The sequence below is a fragment of the Pongo pygmaeus genome, chromosome 9 (assembly GCF_028885625.2).
Source record: "Pongo pygmaeus isolate AG05252 chromosome 9, NHGRI_mPonPyg2-v2.0_pri, whole genome shotgun sequence".
NCBI classification, from domain to species: domain Eukaryota; kingdom Metazoa; phylum Chordata; class Mammalia; order Primates; family Hominidae; genus Pongo; species Pongo pygmaeus.
This window is the reverse complement of record NC_072382.2, coordinates 107,633,535-107,659,397: the sequence shown is the minus strand read 5'-3', so window position 1 is coordinate 107,659,397 and position 25,863 is coordinate 107,633,535. Positions and strand designations below refer to the sequence as shown.

General features: G+C 39.1%; 1 protein-coding gene across 6 annotated transcripts; it reads left to right on the top strand.

The window, feature by feature from the left end:
- Positions 1 to 1,400: 1,400 nt before the first annotated feature.
- On the top strand, positions 1,401 to 16,459 carry MSANTD4 (Myb/SANT DNA binding domain containing 4 with coiled-coils). 6 transcript variants are annotated; one of them, XM_054438192.2, is made up of 3 exons: positions 1,401 to 2,590; positions 13,309 to 13,921; positions 14,267 to 16,459. In XM_054438192.2, the coding sequence occupies exons 2-3, from the start codon at positions 13,460 to 13,462 to the stop codon at positions 14,840 to 14,842; spliced, it is 1,038 nt and encodes a 345-aa protein (XP_054294167.1). In that variant the 5' UTR covers positions 1,401 to 2,590; positions 13,309 to 13,459; the 3' UTR covers positions 14,843 to 16,459. The 6 variants fall into 6 exon arrangements, with proteins under 6 accessions (XP_054294167.1, XP_054294168.1, XP_054294169.1 ...); XM_054438193.2 differs by having other exon boundaries at positions 1,985 to 2,230; XM_054438194.2 differs by having other exon boundaries at positions 2,138 to 2,303.
- The last annotated feature ends 9,404 nt before the right edge of the window (positions 16,460 to 25,863 follow it).

Sequence of the window (25,863 nt, the reverse complement as noted above, 5' to 3'; positions counted from 1 at the left end):
ACAGTTGTAAAATAAGTGTGTAAGTATCTTTGGGTCAAATCTCTAGCCTGGACTTAAGAAAAATTAAATCAGCAAACAGGTTAATCATGGAGTACTGATAGTACGCATTATGGATTACCTTCAAATTCTTCATTGTTGGTCCATGTCCACTCAGACAAGTTGTAGCTGAGAGGAAATAGTGAGGGTATTTGGAAAAGATACTTCAATTAGCAAAGAGACTGAGGTTAATTGGGGAATGCTTAGAGTTCACGATATGAAAGCAAAAGTTTGTTAATACTGATTCACCATTCTTGTCCCCGTTACTGAGGTAAATAAACAGAGTCAAGTGGTGGACAGGTTCTGAACAGAACTGATAGTGTCTGGTTATGATGGGGATAGCTAGTTATCTTACTTTCTCACTGCACTCATCAAAAAAACACCACCCACCACGAACAAAATCCAAAATTATAAAATACAACTTGTATTTTTCCAAAAATTAGAAGTTTCTTTTGATCTACTTTGGCAAAAGTATAGACATACTTCTTTGACAAACATGTCTATACTTACTGACAAAGTCATAAGTAACAATCTGTAAGATTAAACTGATCATTACATTTTAAAGAGCATATTTCATAATTACTTCCTATTCTATGGGAGAGTTCCTCCAAGAATATCCAGCAAGGATTCACCATTCATCCAGAATATTCCACCATTTATTTACCAAACCTTTTTTGTCTGTTACATTCTAGGCACTGCGTTATTCACAACAGTAAACAAGAAAAGCCCCACCCACATAAAATATGTGGGAAAAGCTGTCAGAGGAAAGGCCGTGATGAGAGCTCGCTGAAGTAGGCTTGCAGATTTAGTAAATAAAAATTTTTACTTTTTTAAATTTAGCAAATAAACATATGGATACCAAATATTCCATTGGACAGATTAAAAATTATTTGCTTTTTATCTGAACTTCAAATTTAACTGAGCGTCCTATTTTTATCTGGCAAACCTACATGGAAGGGAATACTTGGAAGTGGAGGGAGGGTGAATGGAGATAATTTTGGAAGCCTTCCTTTAGAAAGGAATTTCTAAAAATGAATGCTAGGCATAGCGGAGAAGCAGGGAGGAAACACAGCAATGCAAACTGACTTCCCAGTAGCAACTGTAGAGTTCAGGAACTGAAAGAAGCAAAGGGAATTGGGTAAGGAAGAAGAAATGTGGGTATAATGTCGAGAGATGAAGCTTCAGGGAAAAGTAGGTGCCTTATTTTTCAGGTTCGATAAGGAGTTTGTACTGTATCACCAGTAGTGAGATTCCACTAAAAAACTTTAAGCAGCTCATTTTGGCTACAAGGTGAAGAATGAACTACAGTCCGGCAGACAGGATGTTGGGAGACCAGTTAGGAGGCTACTGATGGAATTCAGGTGAGTCTACAGAGGCCTGGACAGAGGCAGCGGGAAGAAAGGTGCACTAGTCACAAATACCTGAACGTGAGACGGCAGAAAATAAGCAACTACAAACTTGAATATAGAGGAGGACTGGGAGAGAAGAAAGCAGAAGCACATATTTGGGGAAACAGTGAAGAATGGTAAAAAAAAAAAAAAAAAAAAAAAAAATCAAATGTCTTCTGAGAAGTATAGTATGATAAGGACTGAGAAGTGACTCCTAGATTTAGCCATAAGGAAGTCACCAGCGACCTTTGGCACGGGCAGTCTTAGAGGAATGGCTGAGGCCAATTAGGTCGCAGCTGGTCGAGGAGAAGGTGATGCTGGCCTAAGAACCCGACTGGAGCAGCACAAGTTTCCTACTCCTTCTTTGCCCTTTTAACCGGTGAGGGTCAAGGACAAGAGACGAGTTTGGAAATGCAGCGGCCAGTGCCCCAATCAGTTGGAACAGCGCAGCAAGCGGATCGCTAGGGGCCAATCCCTTCCTAGAGTCCACTTGACTGACAGAGCTGCGCGCCACAGACGGAGCACAGACAGGGAGGCGAATCACGAGGGGGCGGAATTCCAGGGCACTAACCCGGAACCGGTTTTGGACTTGATTCCCATTGTGAGGCCAGGCCTGGGGCGGGCTCTCAGCCAGAATGGCAACACTATTGTAACCAATGGATGAGCCTCATCAAATGAGCGGCAGCCACATCAGCCAATGGGTGGCAGGAGATGGGCGGGCGCAGTTAGTGGGCGGGGGATCAATGAAGGATCTTTTTTCCTACCCCCCTTGGGGCGACCGTGGGGAGGTGCCGGCGGGGTCGCAGGTGAGCGGTTCTATGCCGGAGGAGGCGGCCAGGGAAGAGGCGGCTCCGTGACCAGTGGGTGCCCTCGCAGTGGGTAGGGTCCCGGAGGGGTCAGCGGCAAGTGGCCGCAACGCTTGCTGCCGGGTTTGGTCCCAGGGCTGCGACGTAGCGGGACTGCACGCTCGGGAGAAGTGCCACGCGCGTCTGTCGCCTGACCGGGGAGGCTGGGGAGGGCCCAGGCCACGGAAACAAGACTGCAGAAGTTTCTGGGCACTCAGTGGGGACTCTCATTTAATATCCAGAGAGAGGAAATCTTCCAGGTTGCCCCGACTCCCACCGGGACTCCTACCAGCAGCAACTGCATCATTGTGGCCGAGGCAGGTGCGCGCCCCTGCTCCCCTGGGTGGCCTTCCGGGAGCCCGTTCTAACTCGATTCTTCCCAGGGGCTGTTTTTGGACGGTCCCAAAGGAGGCAGCGGGAGGGAGGTGAAAGATACTTTGATAACCGTCGACCCATAAGTAAACTTGTTATGCACCTACCACGAGTTTTAGAGAAGAACATCCTTTTTGGCAGGGAAGTGAATCCCCTATAAGAATATAGGGGAGGGGAAAGCCACACTTTGAAGAGAATTTGGGTAGGGGTTGATATTGTAGATTTGTGATGCTTTTCTTCTTGAACTGCTTAACTAATTTACCCTCAAATTTTTTTGATCCGGAACTTGCCGTCTGGTTTTTCTCAGACTTCTTAATTCTGTGTTATCATGAAGTATCTAGGAACTTCGTTCTCAAGTTTTAGTGCTTGTAAAAAGTTGCCTGGTTATACTATGCCATTGGCAGTACATCATCTTCACAAGGATTACGTTAAGTGAACTACATCTCATTCCTATTTCCAACTAGTGAAGAACGATTGTGAAATGGGATTTTAGAAAATGGGTGTTCTCTGTGATTGGGCATGGAAGGTTTGTAAGTTTTAGAGACTGCAGCTGTTGAATCCTTTCTGCTAAGAGAGCGACGACAGCCAATAGAAAAGGGATAGTGTTTGACATCTAAAATGACATATTTTCACATTTTATGAGGTGTTATATCCCCAGCACCAAAAATAATGCCTGGCACACAGTAGGAGCTCAGTAAGTATTTTTTGAGGAAATTATTGGGGAATGAATGGATGGTAGAAAACCCAAGCTTCTGTTACTTAGATACCAACATATAAAGGAGAGGACAGAAAGACAAACATTTCTGGAAATGGCTTTTATCCAGGTAAGCATATCTACAGAACTTCAACAACTCAAGATGCATCAATGCTGGCACTTTCTTGCACTTAATCAGAAAATATCAAGGTTTTAGAAGAAGATGTTCACACAAGCCAAGACTAGATATCTAAGGTGCATCCCAATATCAGTTTCAGTCAGGTTAAAAATGTATTAAAGCCCATTTGATTAAATGAAATAGTTCATCAGTTCAGAATAGATCAGTCAGGGACAACGGGATACCACTTTTTAAGTTAGAGGTATGGAGTTAGGAATTGTTGATCAAAATGGCCCTGCAAATAGCAACAGCTGCTGCCAAATTTTAAAAATATATTGACTCAATGGTACTTCAAAAGGACTACTATTTCTACCATGCACCAATACATTTACAACAATGCAATTTCTAAATTGATCTCAGATTCTAAGAGCAAAATCTTATGGTGGATATCTGCATAAATTTGGACTCTCTTGACAACTTCAATCATTTTTATTATATACTTATATTGGTTATATATTTATATGTTACTATAGTAACAGTTCTTCCATATTAATGGTAGCCTGTCTCTTTCAGTTCATTTTTAGCAAAGAATAGTCTTACTAAGCCAGAATTTGCTTAGTAAGATTTGCTGCTTGGCACTATCCTAATTTTCCAGCTTTAATTCCTGATACTTCTTTCTTTTATTTCTGTCCCTCATTAGTCTGTTTTATAAGACCCAAATCAAATGCTGATTCTGACTCAAAACCTTCCTTGATCCCATCAAAGATTTGTCTTTCTTATGAATATCCAGAGTATTTTGTTAGCATTTCTTTATTGTAGTTTTTGTATATTTGCATTATTCATCCAGTGAAGAAATATTTGTTAATTACGTTCAGATACTGTACTGGGCAATGGATAATAGCTGACATTTGTGGGCTCACTATATCTTAGGCATCATAAGCTTCTTAATCGGATTATCTCTTTTAATCTTCAAAACATCACGAGTATTAGTCTATTATTCCCATTTATAGATGAAGAAACAAGTTTATGAGGTTAAGTAATTTGCTGGAGATCGCAGAGCTAGTTAAGTGGTGGAATTGGCATACAACCTTAGGTAGTCTGTATTCACAACCTTCAGGTTACAGACTTCATTACAATTTGTTTATGTACTTTTTTTATGCATCTATGTTTTACTAAGTTGCAAATTATTTGATAGCAGGAATAATATATTCATATCTGATCCCTTATTGCTCCTAATGTAAATCAGTGGTGTAATAAAGCTGATAGTGGAAGCACATAGGGAGGACATCAGACTTAGATGAATGGGAACAGTGAAGAAATCCTGGAACAGAAGACATTTAAACAGAGTGCTGAAGGATGAGTAGGCATTGGCCTGACGAAAAGGCAGACACCATGGAAATTGGGAAGATGACCTGGGGAAATATATGTGTGATAGTTCGAGGTCAGGGACCATGATGGCTTGAGTTGTGCTGTCCAGTATGGTAGCCAGTAGCCTTACATTATTGAATGTAAATATCTCAATAATTGTTTACATTGATTACATTTCAAAATAACATTTTGGATATATTGGGTTAAATAAAATACTCACTTTTACCTGTTTCTTTGTACTGTTTTAATGTGGCTACTTGGGGATTTAAAATTACATATAGGGCTCTTATATTTCTATTGGACAGCACTGATCTAGAATTTAGAGGGATTTGAAAATGACCGGTATTGTGTTTGTTTGCCACCTGCATGTGGGTACACGTTTGATGGGGAAGGTAGATTGGGAAAGTAGGTTGGGAGTTGGTATTGGAGGTGATGAATAAGACCAGAAAAGGTAGATGGGAAAGTGTAAAGGTAGGGTTCAGATGGGGTTTACGATAGGAAGAGAAGAAGAGCAAGGGAAGTAAACTTACCTCTTAAGTGCAATGGAAAGCCTTGAAAGGTTTTAAACACTCAGTATATACCTATTGAATGAGACAGTGTCCTAATTACTTCATCTAATAGTGCATGTTCCTGATTTATACTCCTAATTCAGTCATAATTTTTCCTAATGGAGATATGGATAGGGGTCTAAAGACATTCTACTTAGAAGAAAATTTGGTTCTCAAGAGAGCAGTCCTTTTCTTATATCTAAATCACCTAAGCTTGCATTCATTCTTTTGATGTGTTTCCAACAAATAGGAGTGTGAATTGGTCCTTACAACTAGCATATTCTTCTTGCATTTGACATAACATTCTCTTGGGCATATTTTTCCATAAATAAACCAGCTTTGTCTGTATTATAAGTCTTTTGTGGCAGATGAGGTATTTTCTTAATAATCTCCTAAAGGAAGTTTCTTAGCAGCTACACCATTTGCTCTCTGCCTTGCCTTTTTGTACATATTTGACCAAGTAAACTCTTAACATTGATTCTCTAGTTGGGTGGTTCTCAATCCTGGCTGCAAATGAGAAGCACTTGGAGAGCTTTTAAACTCTGAATGCCTGGCCCCATTCCAAAGATTGTTTTAATTGGTCAGAAATGGGAACTGGTTATAGGTATTTTTAAAAGCTCTTTAGGTTATTTTGATGTGCTATAGACCTACACTTTTGAGTAGATTAGCTACTAAATGTTCTATTGAGTTCTTGAAATGTGACTAATACAAAATGAGGTATGTTGTAACTGTAAAGTACACATTGTATTCTAATGACAGCGAAAGAAAACAATGGAAAATTTCTCATTGATAATTTTTATATTATTGCATATTGAAATAATATATTGACTATACAGCATATGGAGTGAAATAAAAGCTGTTAATATTAATCACCTTTTCATTTCATTTTTACTTCACTGGGATCACTAGGAAATTTCAAATTACATGTGTAGATTACATTGTATTTCTATTGAACAGTGCCACTCTAGCCTAGACTGTTGCTACTCAAGATGCGGTCCGAGGACATCATTTGTCAAAAATGTAGAATCCCAGGCCCCACCGCAGACCTGAATCAGAATCTGCATTTTAATGGGGTTCCCAGGTGATTCATATACATGGTATAGTTTGAGAGACACAGCTCTAGCAACATCTAAAGAATTTTTTTCAGTTGTATAATTTTTCTTCATTTCTTATTATTTTTCACTGTGGATTCCAACTTTGGCTCTTCATTTGTCATTTAGAATCATTCATATGCAGGTCATTTCTCTTTTCAGTAAATTTTCTTTAATGTTTTTATCACTTAACATTTTCAACAGACATAGCTTTTTAACGTATGTGATGGAATTAGTATGTATTCATGTAATACATATAATTTGTCCATAAATATTTACATACTATTATAAACGATTTTTCTGGAAAGAATTTCAAGAAATTGCTAATAGTAGTTACATTGGTAGAAATTTTTCACTTCATTGTGAATTTACATTCTTATTTAGATTTTCTAACTATGTATATTTTGCTGTTTTAAAAAAATATGGGACTTTAAATAATGTAGTTCTCTATAATAAAAATTTCTTATAAGTAGATTTTTAATATAATGTTGATCACCTCAAAGTAAAATAAAATAAATGTGCTGTGGGCTAAGAAGCAGCCATATGGCTGAGACAGAGATGACCGTGCACATGATCCCCAGGTTGGTGGTAGACAGAGTTAATGAACCTGTTGTAGAGCATAGGATGTTCTGTGTCTGCGAATGTTCCTAAGTTGATCTGTGAACATGTACACACACAGACAGATGCATTTCCTTTGCCAATTTTGTTGGCTTGCATCAACTATAGCATCTACGTGGGGATTATGTGCTAAGACATCCATACTCTAACATGACATTTATTGCATATATTCCGTTATGTGACTTAATAGTTTATTCATCCAGTCCCCTTTTGATAAATATTTCTATTTTTACCATGCTTTTACCTTAAAAATGTGATAGTGATTTTTAAATGGCTCAAAAGGCTATGTAAATGCTTTGAAACATTCTGTGTATTTTGGAAACCAAAATTTATCTTTATCACATGTAGGCATTTGATTTGGTGGAATGTGATGTATCTTTGGCTCTCTGTTCTGTTTTTTTAGGACATAAAATGTGCTGATTTTATTTTTTTTAATGTCCTTGATAACCTATTTACGGTTGGTCAATATGCCTGACTAGCAATATAGCCTGTTAGCTGAAGATTTTTCTTCAGAATTTTGAATAACCTGTTAACTGTTTCATTGTTTAGTGTAGTTATAGGGTGGACATCTGTTCTTCACTTACAGGCTAACTGCTTCTTGCCTATGTTGACTTGCTTCTGTTTTCTTATAAGCATATGCTTTGTGTGCCTATGGAAACTTCAGTTTTCCTGACTTACTTTCCTTGAATTAGTTTCTGTTTCTCTTTCTATACCCTTTCCCATCCCTTTATCATTTTCTTGTTTTGAGTTCATGTTTTTACCTCCTCCTATTTGTTAGGTACAGTGCCAGGTATTGAAGATACTGTTTTTAGAGCAGATGGGCTACTATCTCCTAGGTCCTTAGAGGTGGGGCAGATTGTAGAAGGAAAAAGCCAAGTTTTGACCAATAATTCTTTCACTTGTCCTGCAACATAGGGTACTAAAAAGCAGCATATTGGGGCTGGTTTAATGATGTGTGTAAATCAGTTTGCTTCAGTTTTTTATATTGTGGCTTATAAACATGGTACCTCATGAATATTTTTAGTCACCTCTAGAGGAAAGCTGAATGCTTGCCTATGCTATTGGATAATTTGAATTACATAGGAGTGTTAGGCCAGAGTATTAATTAAATGTGATCCTCTAAAATTATAAGTGTTCTAGTTTCAGCATGGTGGCTCACACCTGTAATCCTAGCAATTTAGGAGGCTAAGGCAGGAGGATCACCTGAGGCAAAGAGTTCAAGACCAGCCTGGACAACACAGCAAGACCTTGTCTATATAAAAACTTTAAAAATTAGTAGTACATGGTGGTGCACCTGCCTTGCTACTCAGGAAGCTGAGGCAGGAAGATCACTGGGGCTCAGGAGTTTGAGGGTGCAATGAATTATGATTGAGCCACTGTACTCCAGTCTGGGGAACAGAGTGAGACCCTGTCTCTAAAAATAAAATAAAATTATAAGCATTCTACAGTGTTCACTAAACTGCCTTGGAATCAGATGTTAAAACGTTTCATTTTCTTTTATTTATTAGATAATATTTTATTTACACAAAAATAATATAGCTGGAGTGTTCTAATAAAGCAGCTCCCTGCCCACTCAAAAAAAAAAAAAAAGGTTCTAATTTGACAATTCTGTAGTATTAGTAAGTGCCGTCTTGGCCAATTTTTAGCTCCTAACATGACATGGCTGAATGTGGAGTTGGAAAGAGATGTCCCCAATTGATTCTTGAGAGCTCTCATGGGCAGGCTCCACCACACTCCTAATGTAAGTGTATATGTTATGAAGCATAATAATAAAGACCCATGGACCTATCCCTCAACTTAGGAACTAAACAATTCCAATATTATTGTGACCTTTCTGTTTCCTTTTGTCAAAGTTATTTAAATGTTTTGCCTTTGATGTGGCAAATACATAATAGTGCTTAATGTGCACCAGGAACTGTTCTCTTTATTTGACTAAGTCCTTTAATCCTTATGGGATTTCTATGAAGTAATGTTATTATCATTTTACAAATAAAATTACACATAGGGAAGTTAAGTAACTGAGGCCACACAGCTAGGAATTGCCAGAACCAGGACTCTAACCCGGGTGGTCTGACTCCAGAATCTGTGCTCATAACTACTACACACACTACCTCTTTTGATGTTTCTATCTATAGATAACCTTTGCTTATATTATTTGCTTATATTCTAGAGGATAAAGGTTTACATTTGCCTGTAAGAGGAGTATATCTCTAGGGCAGTATCAAGAGTGCTATTGTTGGTTATACATTCCAATTTTGTGGATTTCAATTTTATTATTAAATTTCTCTTGAGAAATTTTGAAAGTCTATAGTCTACTTTAGAAATAGTTGGCTTGCAGTCTTCTTTTTTTTGTTTTTGCATACGTTGCCCTTTTTCGTGGGTATGTGAAATTGACAGTGATTTCTTGAGAGTTCATTTCAGCTGTTTTGAATTTTTAGTTCTCTGACCTCTATTTCAGCAGCAAGTGGCAGTTCAGGAGATAGTTATTCCACATGAGTGATTGGAAACAAAAAGATGTGGTGATGGGCATATTTTTGTTGATGTTATTAGACACGTACAAAGTCAGCTGAAGAAAGAATACCAAGAGCTTGAAAAGGAAAAATGCATAAAGGTTTCATGCAATGGTGGTAAGAAATGCTTTGTTATTAAGTTTAAAAATAAGGTATTAGCATCCACTTTTCAGTCTAAAAGAGAAAAGATGATAGAAAAGATGTGCATTTTCTTATTCAATTTAGCCTTGCTTAATTGCTATATTTTTGCTTCAGTAGAAGATACTATTTGTATTGTGAATTAGAGTAGAACTATTTTTCACACTAATGAAAAGTTTAAATTGGTAGACAGAGTAAGAGAAAAGAAACCATGTGTTAAAAGGTAAACTGAGACATGATAACTTTTAACAAGTTTATTTGAGCAAACAGTGATTCTTGAATCAGGCAGCTCCAAACCAGAAGTGGTTTGGGGGCTCTGCAGTGGAAACACAAGGTGGGAAGGCTTTATAGGTCTAAGGGAAGTAAAACAAAGAAAATATTTGATTGGTTACAGTTATAAGATTGTCTAATTTAATCTATCCTGCTGGAAGGTTACATAAGTTAGTTGCGTAAGTTAGTTGACAGCTTCTGATTGCTTAGTCTTAAGTTTCTTTTTTTAAAAATATAGATATTTACCAAAAAAATAGCCCAAGTTAAATGTTGCATATGTTGCAAATCAAGCAAGGTTAAAGTCTCTTATGAGACCTAACTGGTTTTGTCTGCTTAGGGATTCTTCAGGCCAGGTCTCCAGTCTAATTTACTTTAACAGGAGGTAGAGGAAATGTAACCGATTGAAGCTTTGAGGAATTTTTCTGCCAATATAAAGAATTTTATCTGGACCTTCCACATAGATAAGAATCTCCTTTTGAAAATCTTTTACTAAATGACATCTCAAAACTTACCTTAGCAACACTTTTTTGTTGTTGTTGTTGTTTGAGACAAAGTCTCACTGTTTCACCCAGGTTGGGGTACAGTGGCACAATCTCGGCTCACTGCAACCTCCGCTTCCTGGGTTCAAGCGATTCTCGTGCCTCAGCCTCCTGAGTAGCTGGGATTATAGGTGTGCACCACCATGCCCAGCTAATTTTTTGTATTTTTAGTAGATACAGGGTTTTGCCATGCTGCCCAGGCTGGTCTTGAACTTCTGAGCTCAGGCAATCTGCCCGCCTCAGCCTCCCAAAGTGCTAGGATTACAGGCGTGAGCCACTGCACCTGGGCAGCAACACATTTTTAAGGTTTAGCTATCACAAGCTGCTAATAAAGTCAAAGTAGATGTGACATGAGGGAACCTGGTGGTAATAAGTCTTGCCATTTAACTAGCTGTGTTGTGGGCAAATTAACCTCTCTGGATCTTGTTTTATTAATAGAAAGGCTGGTATCTCCCATATAATGACATGGTGGGGTTTAAATGACAGGATTTGGAACTTCATGGATAGTTTGATACTTTTTTTCATATTGACAGGACAAGTTTAAGGTCAAACAGTGATAGAGCTGGAAGGGATCTTAGTAATGTCATCCCATTTCACATTTTGTAGGGGAGGAAAAGTCAGCTCTGTAGCAGTTATCAGTGAGTGAATTTGAAGTCAGACAGCATGGTCTGTGTAAGGTACCCCTTACTCTTTCTGAGCCCTGTTTCCCCTTACATCTTTTAAAATCTCTTTTCCAAGTCAAAGTGCTTTTTTGACATCTATCCCTCAGTTGAATCATTATTATTCTCCTCAGTTGAATCAATATTAATAAAGCAATATGTACTATACTGTGTGAGACACTGGGACCTTTTTGGTAGATGACCTCATTTTCTGCCACTATGAGAAAATCGAGTCCCTGACTCACTCAACATCTGTTCCAGCCTCCTAGTATGCCTTCCGATAACGCAAAGGCTAGCTAGCACAAAAACTACACTTCCCCAATCCATTGCAGTGAGGATTGTGGGTGTGCTTTAGATTCCACCAGATGCACTTATGTAAGGCTTGAATTCAAGGTAGATAAGAGAGTCAGGCATGTGAATCATCTGTTCTACTGGTGTGGGTCTAGCACAGAGGTTTTACTGTGCATTAGAGTTATCTGGAGGGTTTATTGAAACACAGATTGCTAGGTCCCACTTCGAGAGTTCCCAGTCTGGAGAGGAGCCTAAAAAGTTTACATTTCTGACAAGTTTCAGGTACACCCTCTTTGACAGTCTGACAACCTGAGAGTCTAGAAATTGGAGAAACATTGTCTCGTATCTAAAAGAAATGCTTACAAGAGAGGATCTTTTCCACTCAAAATCTGTATGCAAATATTGCCACATGGATATTTTAAAATTTATTTAATGGAGACTCCAAGTATAGGTACTTTCCTATTGTGCTCTTCAACTCTACAATTAAAGTGGCCCAGAAAAATACAAAGTACTGCGGAGAAATTCTCCAAAGAAAGGCACATAATTAAGAGTCTTAATTAGAAACAAAAATATAGTCCAGCCTGGTTTTGTTTGATGTTAGGGGCTTTTGTTTAGGTGGTTTAAGGGAGAGGAGGATGGGGTGAGCTTTGAGGAACGGAATTACAAGGGCAAACCATGCAATGTGCACTAGTCTTTGAAAGGTTTAGGAGTCTAAAAAATTTTTTTGGTGATGTTTTCCTTTTTCTTTTTGAGTGATCATTTTCTTTTTTGGTTATCTTTTTTGTTGATCTTTTTTGGTGATCTTTTTACTTACTTGATTAATTAGGTGGGATGGCTGGGTAAAATCCTTGCCATTTTTTTTACCCCTTTAATTTTGTCATATTCCTACAATACTTTCATTGTTTCAGGAAATTATATTCCAAATTTAGGGTTTCTATGTTGGTTTATTAACCTTAAAATGAGTTTGAATTTGTGAAGTAGTAAAATGTAGGTAGTTGGCATTTATTTGATCGGATTACATTGTCTCAAATTGGTTTCTGAGTTTTATTGATTTTGCAGCTCAGCGTTTCAGTTTTCCTCTAAAATTATTCTGCAAAGTGTACTTTTTCTTTTAGATATCTCAAACTAATGATTATTTTGGCAAATCGACTCTTTCATTCATTCAAAACATTTATGGTGTGCGTGCCATGTGCCAGAATCTCTGCTAGGCTCTGGGGAGGTGATGGCCAGTGGAAACATCCCTGCCCTTGTGAAACTTTGCAGTGAACTGGGGAAAGGGACAGACTCTGAGCTGTATGTTAGCGCAAGTATAAAATCCAGTCTAGGAAAAGTCCTGCAAATTTTATGCTGGAGTAATTTGATTTGTCAGGAAAGGCTTCCCTGAGAAATGGATGCTTAATCTGCAAGCTAAAGGATGAAAAGGAATAAAGTAGACCGAGAAGGGAGCAATCCATTTTCCAGGCAGAAGGAACAGTGTGGACAAAGGCCCTGAACTAAGAAAGCGTTTGACAGGAATAGGTGGCTGAAAGATGGCCAGTGCAATTGGAAGAGAGAGGGAGAATTTGTGGGAGAAAGAGCTGAAGTAGTAGGAAGGGAGTCAGGAATGAATAGTGGCAACTGGTTAGGAACCTTTGCAGCACACCAGTGGGGAGAAAATGGCAATTTGGACTATGTTGGTACTGGCAAAGATAAAGAAGTACACAATTTTAAGCTATATTTAGAGGGTTGTTTTTTGTTTCTTTTAAAAATTATATAGTTCATTAGGTTGAAGTATGTTGTAGAAGTTGCAGATTGATTGATTGCTTGTACTTTTTTCCTTTTAGGAATTATCCAGACTGCCTCTGCCACTAGATGAATGGAAGACAATGATTTGAACTAAGTGCCAGCAAAGAATTATCCTTGGTTTTTGTGCTTTGCAGCATTCCTCAAGTTGTTTTCACATCTCTTACCATAAAAACTGCATTGAAGTTGAAAATGAAGCAGTTGAAAAGAAAAAGGAAAAGCAATTTTAGTGTTCAAGAAACTCAGACCCTTTTGAAAGAAATTACAAAAAGGAAAGAAGTCATTTTTTCCAAGCAGCTCAATACAACAATTAACGTGATGAAGCGAATGGCTTGGGAAGAGATTGCACAGTGTGTGAATGCTGTAGGAGAAGGAGAGCAGAGGACAGGGACAGAGGTGAAAAGAAGGTACCTTGACTGGCGAGCACTTATGAAGAGAAAGAGGATGAAGGCCAACATTAAGCTGGTTGGTTCAGGATTTCCCCTTCCCTCCTCTGATTTAGATGACTCTCTCACTGAAGAGATAGATGAAAAGATTGGATTCCGAAATGATGCAAATTTTGACTGGCAAAATGTGGCAGATTTCAGGGATGCAGGTGGATCCTTAACTGAGGTCAAGGTGGAAGAGGAAGAAAGGGATCCGCAGAGTCCTGAAGTAAGTATTAGCCTCTGTACCCTCTTTTAATCTTTTCAATTCTGATGTGGGAGATTATTGTTCAGGAACTGTTAACACATTCCAAGATTTTCAAGCTTATTTAAAAATAGTACATAACAAGTCATTCTGTTTTTCTCTTTACATCGTTAATACTTTTCTTCCCACCTAAATATAATTACCTAGGTTATATGTATTACAGACATCCGGTAATTCAGTGTAAATGATATTCAAAATTCAAATTAAGTATTTTTCCCCAAATGATGCAGAAAGCTTTTAAGAAATATTTAGACAAATTGCCACAAAGTAGAAGTCAATACTGAAAATTGCTTTTCTCTTTGCTCTTAGTTTGAAATTGAGGAGGAGGAAGAAATGTTGTCATCCGTCATACCAGATTCCAGGAGAGAAAATGAACTTCCCGATTTCCCCCACATTGATGAGTTTTTTACCCTTAACTCAACACCGTCTAGATCTGCATATGATGAGCCTCATTTGCTCGTAAATATTGAGAAACAGAAACTAGAGTTGGAAAAACGACGACTGGATATCGAGGCTGAAAGGCTGCAGGTAGAAAAGGAACGCCTACAAATCGAGAAAGAGAGGCTGCGGCATTTAGACATGGAGCATGAGCGGCTTCAGCTAGAGAAGGAGCGGCTGCAGATTGAAAGAGAGAAGTTGAGGTTACAGATAGTCAATTCAGAGAAACCGTCCTTGGAAAATGAACTTGGTCAAGGAGAAAAATCCATGCTTCAACCACAGGACATGGAAACAGAGAAGTTAAAACTTGAGCGAGAACGCTTGCAACTGGAAAAGGATAGGCTGCAGTTTTTGAAGTTTGAATCTGAGAAGCTGCAGATTGAAAAGGAACGCTTACAAGTAGAGAAAGACAGACTTCGAATTCAGAAAGAAGGACACTTGCAGTGATTTTCCCAGGCTTCCATTTAGCAAATGTTTGAAAATTGTAGATTTTTCTCATATCAGGTGATATAATGATGGTTGCTGGATTGGCTGTGGTTTCTTTTCTTGTCTAATGTCAGTGTTCAGTAGGAAAAAGTTATATGTGGATAACTGTATGCCTAAGTAGTATATAAAAACTGTGCCCTAGCGTAAACAGTATAGCAGAAATTTACTGTGCTGGACTCTTTACCTTATAATATTACATAGAGTCTTGTATTGTCTGTGTACCCAGAGTTTACAATTATGTCTATATAAAATTCTAGCCCAGAAATTCTCATCTAGGGTAGATTTTGGCCTTCAGAAGACCAATTTGGTGATGTCTGGAGACATGTTTGGTTGTCAAAACTGGGGTGGAGAAAAGGTTGCTACTGTGCAATGCATACCTCCTCAACCCCCCCACACACTCAGTAAAGAATTTTCCAACCCAAAATATCATTAGTCCTGAGGTTGAGAAACCCTATCCTAGCCTGTGTACCTCTATAGCTATGTTTTATAGTTTTAGAATATTAAAACCTCAGATATTTATGTGGGTAGGTACTTAAATGGCCAAAAACTTTAACTATGAAATGTTACTGTGTAGTATATTGAATATAGGAAGTGATGAAGATTATAGGTATTTTATTCCCATGTTTCCATCTATAAATAGCCTTCTCAGATTCAGAAAACAATACAGAGAACATCAGAGATTTTCTAAAATGGGTCACTTTGAAAAGAATTCTTTTTCTCACTATTAATGCTTTAGAAGCAAGACACAATTTTAAAGCTTTAGTTCCTTTTCTTTCAGTCATTGTCTTAGTTTGGGTACAAAAATTGTCATTTCAGTAATGTACTGAAATCTTATAAGTGAATAGTTGAAGCTAGTAAAAATGATACCAGTCTAACAATGGTACTTGTAGTCCATGAGCTTGAACCCAATGACTGATTGTTTGACTTTTAAAATAAGTAATAGCAGCCATTTGGGAGTGGGGGGTGGGTGGGGAAGATGTACTCTGTATCAAATAATAATGATGTTGAAATAATGATAGTAGCTATGTATTATGGATTGGAGAAGCACTTATTACACTATCTAACCTAATATGTAGAACAATTCTTGAGAGTTGTATCTGTCGTTATTCTTGAATCTGAAGCTCAGAGAAGTCACACAGAGTAAATGGCTGGTCTTCTATATTGTAGTATATTTTGTCCTTCCCTCTTCCCTGAGGAACAAAGTACGTATCTTTAGTCTCTTTGATATTTATTCTGAGACCAAGGGCTTGCTTGACCTGATGATTTTCCTTCAGCTCTCTGAAGGTGCTTTTTCCACAATCCAAGTGATTCTGATACACACTAAAGTTGAGAATCGCTGCACAAGATCACTTTGTGTTTTCTGATTTTCAAGGTTGATACGTAGCTTTAATACAGCTCTTCTGTTGACAGTTATTACTTTAATTCTGCATTGGCTCCTTGTGAGAATGGCTGGAAACTGTATGTTGACATTTGAGGATGGGTATGCAAGGAAAAAATATACTTCTGTTTACTTACTCTGACTTTGAAATAGTGTTATTTTTCTATATCTGAAATAAATGCTTCTACCATAGAAATAAATTTGCCTATACTGAGAATTTGTAATTTCAAATGATACTCAGTGCTCTAAGGGTAGAGGTTATCAAGCTTAGAAGAGAGCCCTATCACAGTCAGTGAGGACAGAGGCCTAATAACATTTGGGCTGGACATTGAGCTATGTATGCTGCATATGTTATTTGCTCCTCAAAAGAACCCTTGAGATCTAACTCATGTGATACGGTTTAGCTCTGTCCTCACCCAAATCTCATCTTGAATTGTAGCTCCCATAATTCCCATATGTTGTGGGAGGGACCCAGTGGAAGATAATTGAATCATGGGAGCAGTTTCCCCCACACTGTTCTCATGGTAGTGAATAAGTAAGTCTCACAAGATCTGATGGTTTTATAAGAGGAAACCCCTTTCTCTTGGTTCTCATTTTCTCTCTTGCCGGTGTCCGTGTAAGACATGGCTTTCACCTTCTGCCATGGTTATGAGGCCTCCCCAGCCACGTGGAACTGTGAGTCCATTAAACCTTTTTCTTTATAAATTACCCAATCTTGGGTATGTCTTTGTCAGCAGCATGAAAGCGGACTAATACATCATGTTATCTCCACTCTTATGACAGCAACAACAACAAAAAGCCTCATCGTTTTAATTAACCATCTTTCTTAAAAATTACATACTAATATTGACCCAAGATTTTAGCATAAGAGCTGTAAGGAAAAGGAATAGTGAAAGTTTGTAGGTATAGTTATAAGTATTGTAGCTTTGCCATTTGCTATTTGTGAAAGTTATTTAACTTGCTCTTCAATTTGGTTTCATCTGTAATCTGGGCATGATACCTACTCTGCCTGTACTACATAGTTTTTTTGTTTTTTTAAAGAAAATGGTATAAGTATATAAACTATAAAATACTACTTAAATGAAAGATGGTATTAATGTTGGATTTGAGATCCAGGGTTTTTTGAGATGGAATCTCACTTTGTCACCAAGGCTACAGTGCAGTGGCGCAGTCTTGGCTCACTGCACCACCACCTCCCAAGTTCAAGCGATTCTCCTGCCTCAGCCTCCTGAGTAGCTGGGCCTACAGGCAAGCACCACCACCACCACCACACCAGGTGAATTTTTTTTTTTTTTTTTTTTTTTTGAGACAGAGTCTCACTCTGTCACCCAGGCTGGAGTGCAGTGGTGCGATCTCAGCTCACTGCAAGCTCCACCTCCCGGGTTGACGCTATTCTCCTGCCTCAGCCTCCTGAGTAGCTGGGACTACAGGCACCCGCCACCACACCCAGCTAATTTTTTGTATTTTTAGTGTAGACGGAGTTTCACCATGCTAGCCGGGATGGTCTTGATCTCCTGATCTTGTGATCCACCCGTCTTGGCCTCCCAAAGCACTGGGATTACAGGCGTGAGCCACCACGCCTGGCTGCCAGGCAAATTTTTGTATTTTTCGTAGAGACGGGATTTCACTGTGTTGGCCAGGCTGATCTTGAACTCCTGACCTCAAGTGATTCACCCGCCTCTGCCTCCCAAGCTTCTGGGATTACAGGTGTGAACCACCATGCTGGCCAGCTTTTAATTTCTTAGGGAAAGCATGAAAATAGCTAATAATTATTTTTGGATAGAGCACTCTTAAATGCCTGGAAATGAGAAACTAAAATGAAGCATAATATCTTCTAGGGCTTTGGTTGAAGAGCCTTGGATTTCTTAACCTGCTTCAGGTGCAGATGGGTTGGATTGGTTCATTCCAGCAGGAAACACTTGCTGCACTTCTGAGGTGGTAGGCACACTCATAGTGAGTGCATCTGGTAGCTATTGCTGTGTAACAAACTGATAAAAAATTTGATGGCTAGAAACCCCAACCATTTATTTTGTTCAAAATTTTAGAGGAAATGAGGCACCGCTTAACTGAGCGGTTTTGCTTATCTGAGCGGTTTTGCTCTTGGCTGGGTTCTCAGTGTCAGCTGCAGGTTGGCTATGTGGTTCAACTTCTGGCGTTAGCTAAATAACAGAAGCCCAGGGGGTGGTAAATGGTGGAGCTAAGCTCTCCCAATGGTGTTTGATCCTATAGCCATGGTAGCTTGGGCTTGTTCTAATGGAGGTGGCAAGAGTAGAGGAGAGAAAGCAGAGGTGTTCAAGGTGTCAAGGCCAAGTCTCAGAACTAGCACTTCATTATGCTTCTGCCACACCGGATTGGCCAGAACTAATCCCAGAGCTAGACCAGAGTCAAGGGGTGGGGAATAGAGTCCACCTACTGAGAAGAGGAGCTATGAAGTTGGGTAAAAATGGGATACAGGGGCTGGGCACGGTAGCTCACGCCTGTAATCCCAGCACTTTGGGAGGCCGAGGCAGGTGGATCACGAGATCAGGAGATCGAGACCATCCTGGCTAACACGGTGAAACCCTGTCTCTACTAAAAATACAAAAAAAAATTAGCCGGGTGTGGTGGCACGTGCCTGTAGTCCCAGCTACTTGGGAGGCTGAGGCAGGAGAATGGCGTGAACCTGGGAGGCGGAGCTTGCAGTGAGCTGAGATTGTGCCACTACATTCCAGCCTGGGCGACAGAGCAAGACTCTGTCTCAAAAAAAAAAAAAAAAAAAAAAAAAAAAAAAAAAAAAAGGGATACAGGGAAGGCTGAGGAATTGTGGCCATTTTTGCAATCAGTCTACCACATCTTCACTCTGGTTTGCCTGGGATACTTTGATTATACCAGTGGTTGTGATATCCTATCTGGTTTAGCATTAGTTCTAGACAAAAGTGCCCTGATAAGGACTGAATTATATGGGCATCCTTATTGTAAGGAGCACCTTCCCATCTGTTTTGTTGAAATGGCTGGTTTAGGAGAAGGAAGGGACCATAAATTTGCAGAAAAGAAATATACAGTGTTCTCTCAGGCTTTTTCTTCTAAATTAAACACTTTAGTCTTTGTAATTGAAGGGAATTTCTGCTTCACTTCTTTCATTTTCTGCCTAATTTGTCCATTTTATATTACTTTGCTGCTTCTCAGTTCATTTTTCTACTTCTTCATGCTTTGTCACCTCTATCCTGTATATAAAAGCAGATCATAATGCTTCCAGAGTATTTTATTTTGAATACCTTTTCCTACTTCTCTGTCCTTAACAATTTCGTTTTGAATCCAAAATGATTTTTACTGTGTTGCTCTACATTTGTGTTAACATTACACTTTCCCAAAAGTAAATTTAATTTATAAAATATTTAATTTTTAATTTATCAGGACTTTCTAGTCACTATCATCAGACTTGAAGTTATAATTTCTAAAGCTCTCAGAGAACTACCAGCCTGTTTCCTGTTTCCACCTGTAACTTCTTTTTGACATGTGTAGGTCCTTTTTATACATGCCAGGCAGCGTTTTGCATGGGGCCTTAATTAAAATCCAGATGAGGATTGTCTGCCAAATGTATCATTTTGAAAATTTCTCCCAATGCATATTGAAAGGGATCTAGCTTATGTATGACTGGGACACAGCTGGAGAAGGACATATCTCTTTTTAAAAAGGAAAGTTGGATGCTGAAATCACAGATTAATTTACCACTGTAGATAGAGGCATTCAGACTGTGCTGTTTGAATTAAGACTAAAAAGAAACAAGAAATGGCAATTATTATAAAATTTGAATTTTTGTACATTCAGAGAACTTTATCAATACCCTTTATTATTTACCATTTGTTTCTTTGATGTGACCCGTTCATCTTTAGAAAAATAAACTGAAATATAGTCAGTCAACTCTTAGTGTCATTTCCTTTCTCATTTAAAATCTCCAGTTCCAACATTTGAGCTGAAATATAAATTTACAAGCATTTATAAGCTTGTAAATGTATAAGTTATAAGCATCTCACCCTATATATTTTCGTTTCCCCAAATACACAATGCACACCAGGATCAAATTCATTAGCCCTCTTCTCTCATACCTGTAAATCATCTCTCTGCAGGGACACCATTTGTATCAGGTTGCTTGGAAATTTTAGATGTGTCTTTGAGTCTTTTGCCTTCATTCTATCCAAGTTGTTGACCAAGTCCTGTATTTTCTTCTGCTGATGCCTCAGAGCAGCCTCCTTCAATCTCACATGTAGTCCTTAGCATGGAGGCATGTGTAGCCTGTATTCCAGCAACCTCTCAGTTTCTTCCTGTCCAGTCCTCCCTGTGTTATACTTCCAGAATAGCTTTCCCAAAGTATCAGGGGAACCAGCCCCCAATATTTCAACGTAGGTTCTTTTCTATTTTCCCTACTTGTCGGCTGGTCTGAGAAATAAAGGGAAAGAGTACAAAGGAGAGACATTTTAAAGCTGGGTGTCTGGGGGAGACATCACATGTTGGCAGGTTCCGTGATGCCCCCGAGTGGTAAAACCAGCAAGTTCTTATGAGCAATTTTCAAAGGGGAGGGGGTGTATGAATAAGGTGTGGGTCATAGGGATCACATGCTTCAAAGGCAATAAAATATCACAAGGCAAATAGGCAGGGCAAGGTCACACGGCCAGGGCGAAACTAGAATTGCTGATGAAGTTTCATGTCCCACTGTGCATGCATTGTCATTAATAAACATCTTAACAGGAAACGGGGTTCAAGAGCAGAGAACCGGTCTGACTAGAATTCACCAGGCTGGAATTTCCTAATCCTAGCAAGCCTGGGGGCGCTGCAGGAGACCAGGGCATGTTTCATTCCTTATCTACAACTGCATAAGGCAGACACTCCCAGAGCAGCCATTTTAGAAGCCTCCCCCTGGGAATGCATTCTTTTCCCAGGGCTATTAATTATTAATATTCCTTACTGGGGAAAGAATTCAGCGATATTTCTCTTACCCGTTTTTGGCAATAAGAGAAATATGACTCTGTCCTGCCTGGCCCCCAGGCAGTCAGACCTAATGGTTATCTCCCTTGTTCCCTGAACATTGCTGTTATCCTGTTCTTTTTTCAAGGTACCCAGATTTCATATTGTTCAAACACACATGCTTTACAAACAATTTGTGCAGTTAGCACAATCATCACAGGGTCTTGAGGCGACATACATCCTCAGCTTATGAAGATGATGGGATTAAGAGATTAAAGTAAAGACAGGCACAGGAAATTCTAAGAGTGTTGATTGGGGAAGTGATAAATGTCCATGAAATCTTCACAATTTATGTTCAGAGATTGCAGTGTAAGAAATTATAGAAGTATTAATTTGGGGAACTAATAAATGTCCATGAAATCTTCACAATTTATATTCTGCCATGGCTTCAGCCGGTCCCTCTGTTTGGGGTCCCTGACTTCCTGCAACACCAAAGTACTCCTTTTCTTACATCCTGAGAATTGACAGGACATGAAGTAGTGAAGATGAGCAAAGCTCAGGGGAGACCATAGGTCCAGCCCCAACTCCACTTCAGATGACAGTTGTGGGGTAGTCGGTCTCTCTGATCCTCACTGTTTTTCTCTGTATTACATGTAGTATATGTGCACTGTCTGACACTCACCATGTTTGGAATAATAACATATGAGAATGCAGTTTAAAACTGGAAAGCAGCATGGAGGTATTACTGGTTTTTCTTGTAAGGAGACAGGAGAAGTATAAAGTCCACAAATGTCCTTTGCCTACCCTTTAAAGATTTCCTCCTGCCATCATAACTGAGTATGCTTGTCAAGCTGCTCTCCAAATACTCCCAGTATTTTTCTTTGATCATGTTGCTTTCACTTTTCACCTTTCCGTTTTCTTTTTTCTTTTTTTTTTTTTAAATTTTAGTTTTAGAGACAGGGTCTTGCTCTGTCATCCAGGCTGGAGTGCAGTGGTGCACTCATAGTTCACTGCAGCCTTGAACTTGGGCTCAAGCGATTCTCCTGCCTCCCAAAGTGCTGGGATTACAGGTGTGAGCCACCGTGCCCATTTCACCTTCTCATTTCCCATTCTAAAGTGACATTTAGCGGCACAAAACATCAGCAAGATGGACGGGCTTTATCATTTCTATTATTGTTTACCATAATTTAAAAGTATCAAAATGAATTTCACTGAATAAAATTAGAATATTTTATCATATAAACCTGGTATCATGTCTTTCAAAGTCTCCTTGGGAATTTTTTGAACACAAGTGTTAAAGTCAACACCAGTCTGTCCAGCTTATGACTCGTTCCCCTCTTGCCTGAGAACTGCTCCTAAACCATAGCAGTGGGCCCTGGAAGTCAAGTATGTTCTGTGACTGCTCTTTGGCTGTACTGTACATACTTGGACCAGGCATGGTCATAGCTTGGCTTTGCATTCCCTGAGATGACTGTACTGTGCAGAGGATTCTCTTTCCCATTAAAGATTATCTGTGTCCTGATCTAGATACAATGTTGTTTTTGATGATTTTGCAAATGAGTAGGATGGCAAAGACTTCAATTTTTACCTGCCTACTATATACTCTGCGGTGCCCCCCATGACTCAGTTGTTAGTTTTGAGTCCTCTTGGCTCCCCATAGTTTTAGAGACCATGTCTCTAAAACTAAAATTAAAACAAAAGAAGAAAAAAGAAAACGGAAAGGTGAAGAGTGAAAGCAACATGATCAAAGAAAAATACAGGGAGTATTTGGAGAGCAGCTTGACAAGCATACTTAATTATGATGGCAGGAGGAAATCTTTAAAGGGTAGGCAAAGGACATTTGTGGACTTTATACTTCTCCTGTCTCCTTACAGGAAAAACCAGTAATACCTCCATGCTGCTTTCCAGATTACTGTTTCTCTATCATTTTTTAAAAACTACGTTTGAAACTGATACCAGCTGACTGGCTAAAGCCATCTTCCTTTTTTCATTACTCTTTTTGCTGACATCTTGTTTGCTAACAACTGCCTCATCTTCCTCTTCACCCTGGTAATCCTAGGAATTTCCCAGGAAACTAGTGTCCCAGCAGAGAATCTGAAAGCTTTGGTTACTTAGTTCTGCGTCTTTGTCATCAGTTACATCTCTTCCACTAAACCTGTCCTTGTCCTACAGTATTATTCTGGGCCCAGTTACTATTGCTTCTCCATGACCATGAACTCAAACACCAGCTCAGTGACTAAAATCTATGATCCTCCTAGTTTGCTGCACATGTTTTTCATCCTCAGGGCTTAAAGTTCAATGACCTCTCCAAGTTCTCCTACCACAACTATCCTTTCTCAGCTCAGATTAGATGACTGCAATTTCATTCATACCCAGGCAGATTGGTGCTACTCTAAATTCACAGCTCCATCTCTCCGAAACCATGGTGTTGTGGTTGGACTGTGTCCCCATAAGGATATCTTAAGGCCCTAAACACCAGGTACTTGTGAATGTGGGTTTATTTGGAAATAGAGTATTTGCAAATATAATCAAGTTAAGATGAGGCTATACTGGATTAACCAATAAGTGGTGTCTTTATAAGGAGAGGGAAATTTGGAGACAGGGATACACACAGAGAAGAAAGACATGTGAAGACAGTGGCAGAGATTGAAATGATACAGCTGCGAGCCAAAGAACAGTCTTGCCAGTAACCATGAGAAGCTAGGAGAGAGGCATGGAACAGATTCTCTTTCAGCCTTCAGAAGAACTAACCCTGCTGTCACCTTGATGTCAGACTTCTGCCCTCCAGAATTGTGAGAATAAATTTCTTGTTTTAAGCCATTCTGTCTGTGGTAGTTTGTTATGGCCACCCTAGAAAACGAATGCACATGATGTCGAAGTCTTTCCACTGGACAGTTCCAACCTCCCTTTGGCCCTCCATTCATGCTCAGTCGATAACCTTGCTTTTGAGGAAGCAGAAGCCATCAGACGGTAACTTCCTCAATTTCTGGACACCAAAGTTAAAACCTATACTCATCCTCTCTTATCCCTCCTCAAACAAGGACAGCATGGTAGCAAATATAGTAGCGATTGAGGGTGCAGGTTCTGTAGTCAAAACGTTTTGTTTTAAATCTGAACTCGTCAATTGCCAACTGTGTAATTTTGGGTAAAATATCTCATTTCTCAGTGACCCATAGTCCTCTTCAGACCCCACCTCAGATCTGATGTATTTATCACAGTTCTCCAGAGAAACAGAATGGACAGAATATATATATATATATGTATATGTGTGTGTGTATGTATATGTATATATGTGTATATATGTGTGTGTATGTATATGTGTGTATATATACACACTATATACATATATGTGTGTGTGTGTGTATATATATATATATATATATATATATATATATATATAGGCTCATGCAATTGTGGGAGTTTGCAAATCTGAAATCTGTAGGGCAAGGGCAGACTGGAAACTCAGGCAGTGGTTGATGCTGCAGCCTTAAGGGATGTTGTGAGAATTAAATATGATAGCTAAAGGAATTTATTGAGTATATAGTGCTAAATAAAGGCCAGTTCGTATATTTTGTTATTAGTTGAGCCTATAGAATTTGTAGGTAAGCAAAAGTAAAAAAAATGCTTAAACATTGGTAATTCCATATGTTCAGTGTAGTATTACAATGAATGTAGTCCTAGGGTAGTTCTTACTCTTATTAAAAGAGAATCTGTTCAGGTATTGTCTTGATCTCATCCTCTTCCGCCTTTTCAGACTCACGTGATCAATTATCTCCTTTCTTAAGTCTTCGACTTCAGCCTATGTATCTGATTCTTTGCATCATTGAATAAATGTGCTCTTCTCTCTCCCACTTAAAAATAGCACATACAAAATGACTGAATAATTCCTAGATATCCATCTCTCCCCAAGGCCCTTCACATCCAAAGCTTTCTGACTTCTTTCTTCCGCCCAACTCTACTTCCCATCTGTTTTTGCTTATTTGTTTTTGTTTTTTTTGAGACAGAGTCTCACTCTGTCACCTAGGCTGGAGTGCAATGGTATGATAATAGTTCACTGCAGCCTTAGTGATCCTTCCGCCTCAGCCTCCCAAGTAGCTGGGACTACAGGCACATGCCAGCATGCCTCTCAAATTTTTTATTTTTTGTAGTGACAGAGATCTCACCGTGTTGCCCAGGCTGGTCTCGAATTCCTGGGCTTAAACCATCCTCCCATCTCAGCCTCCCAAAGTGCTGAGATTACAGATATGAACCACATGCCCGGCCTACTCCCCATTTTCATCTCACTTGATCTTTAATTGTTATCCAACTGGACAACAACTCTTTTCTTCTTAAATATTCTTCACTTGTCTTCTCTGGTTACACTTTTGATTTTCTATGCTATATCGGATCATCCTTGATTTACTATGCTATATCCGATCATCTTTTTTCAGTGTCCTTTGCCTGCTCCTAATAACTCCTCCCATCCTTTAAATGTCAAATTATTGCTGGGTACTATTTGCTCTTTATTCTGCATCAGTGATTCTCAGTGTGGTCCTCAGATCCATAGCACCAGCATTGCCTGGCAGATTGTTAGAAATTCAAATTCTCAGACCCCACCTCAGATCTGATGTATTTGTCACAGTTCTCCAGAGAAACAGAATGAACTGAGTATATATATATATAC

Bases quoted from the DNA above. Each gene is read 5' to 3' on its own strand.
- MSANTD4 (XM_054438192.2), top strand. From the start codon at position 13,460: ATGAAGCAGTTGAAAAGAAAAAGGAAAAGCAATTTTAGTGTTCAAGAA. The intron at 13,922-14,266 runs GTAAGTATTAGC...CTTTGCTCTTAG, and splicing joins GGGATCCGCAGAGTCCTGAA to TTTGAAATTGAGGAGGAGGA.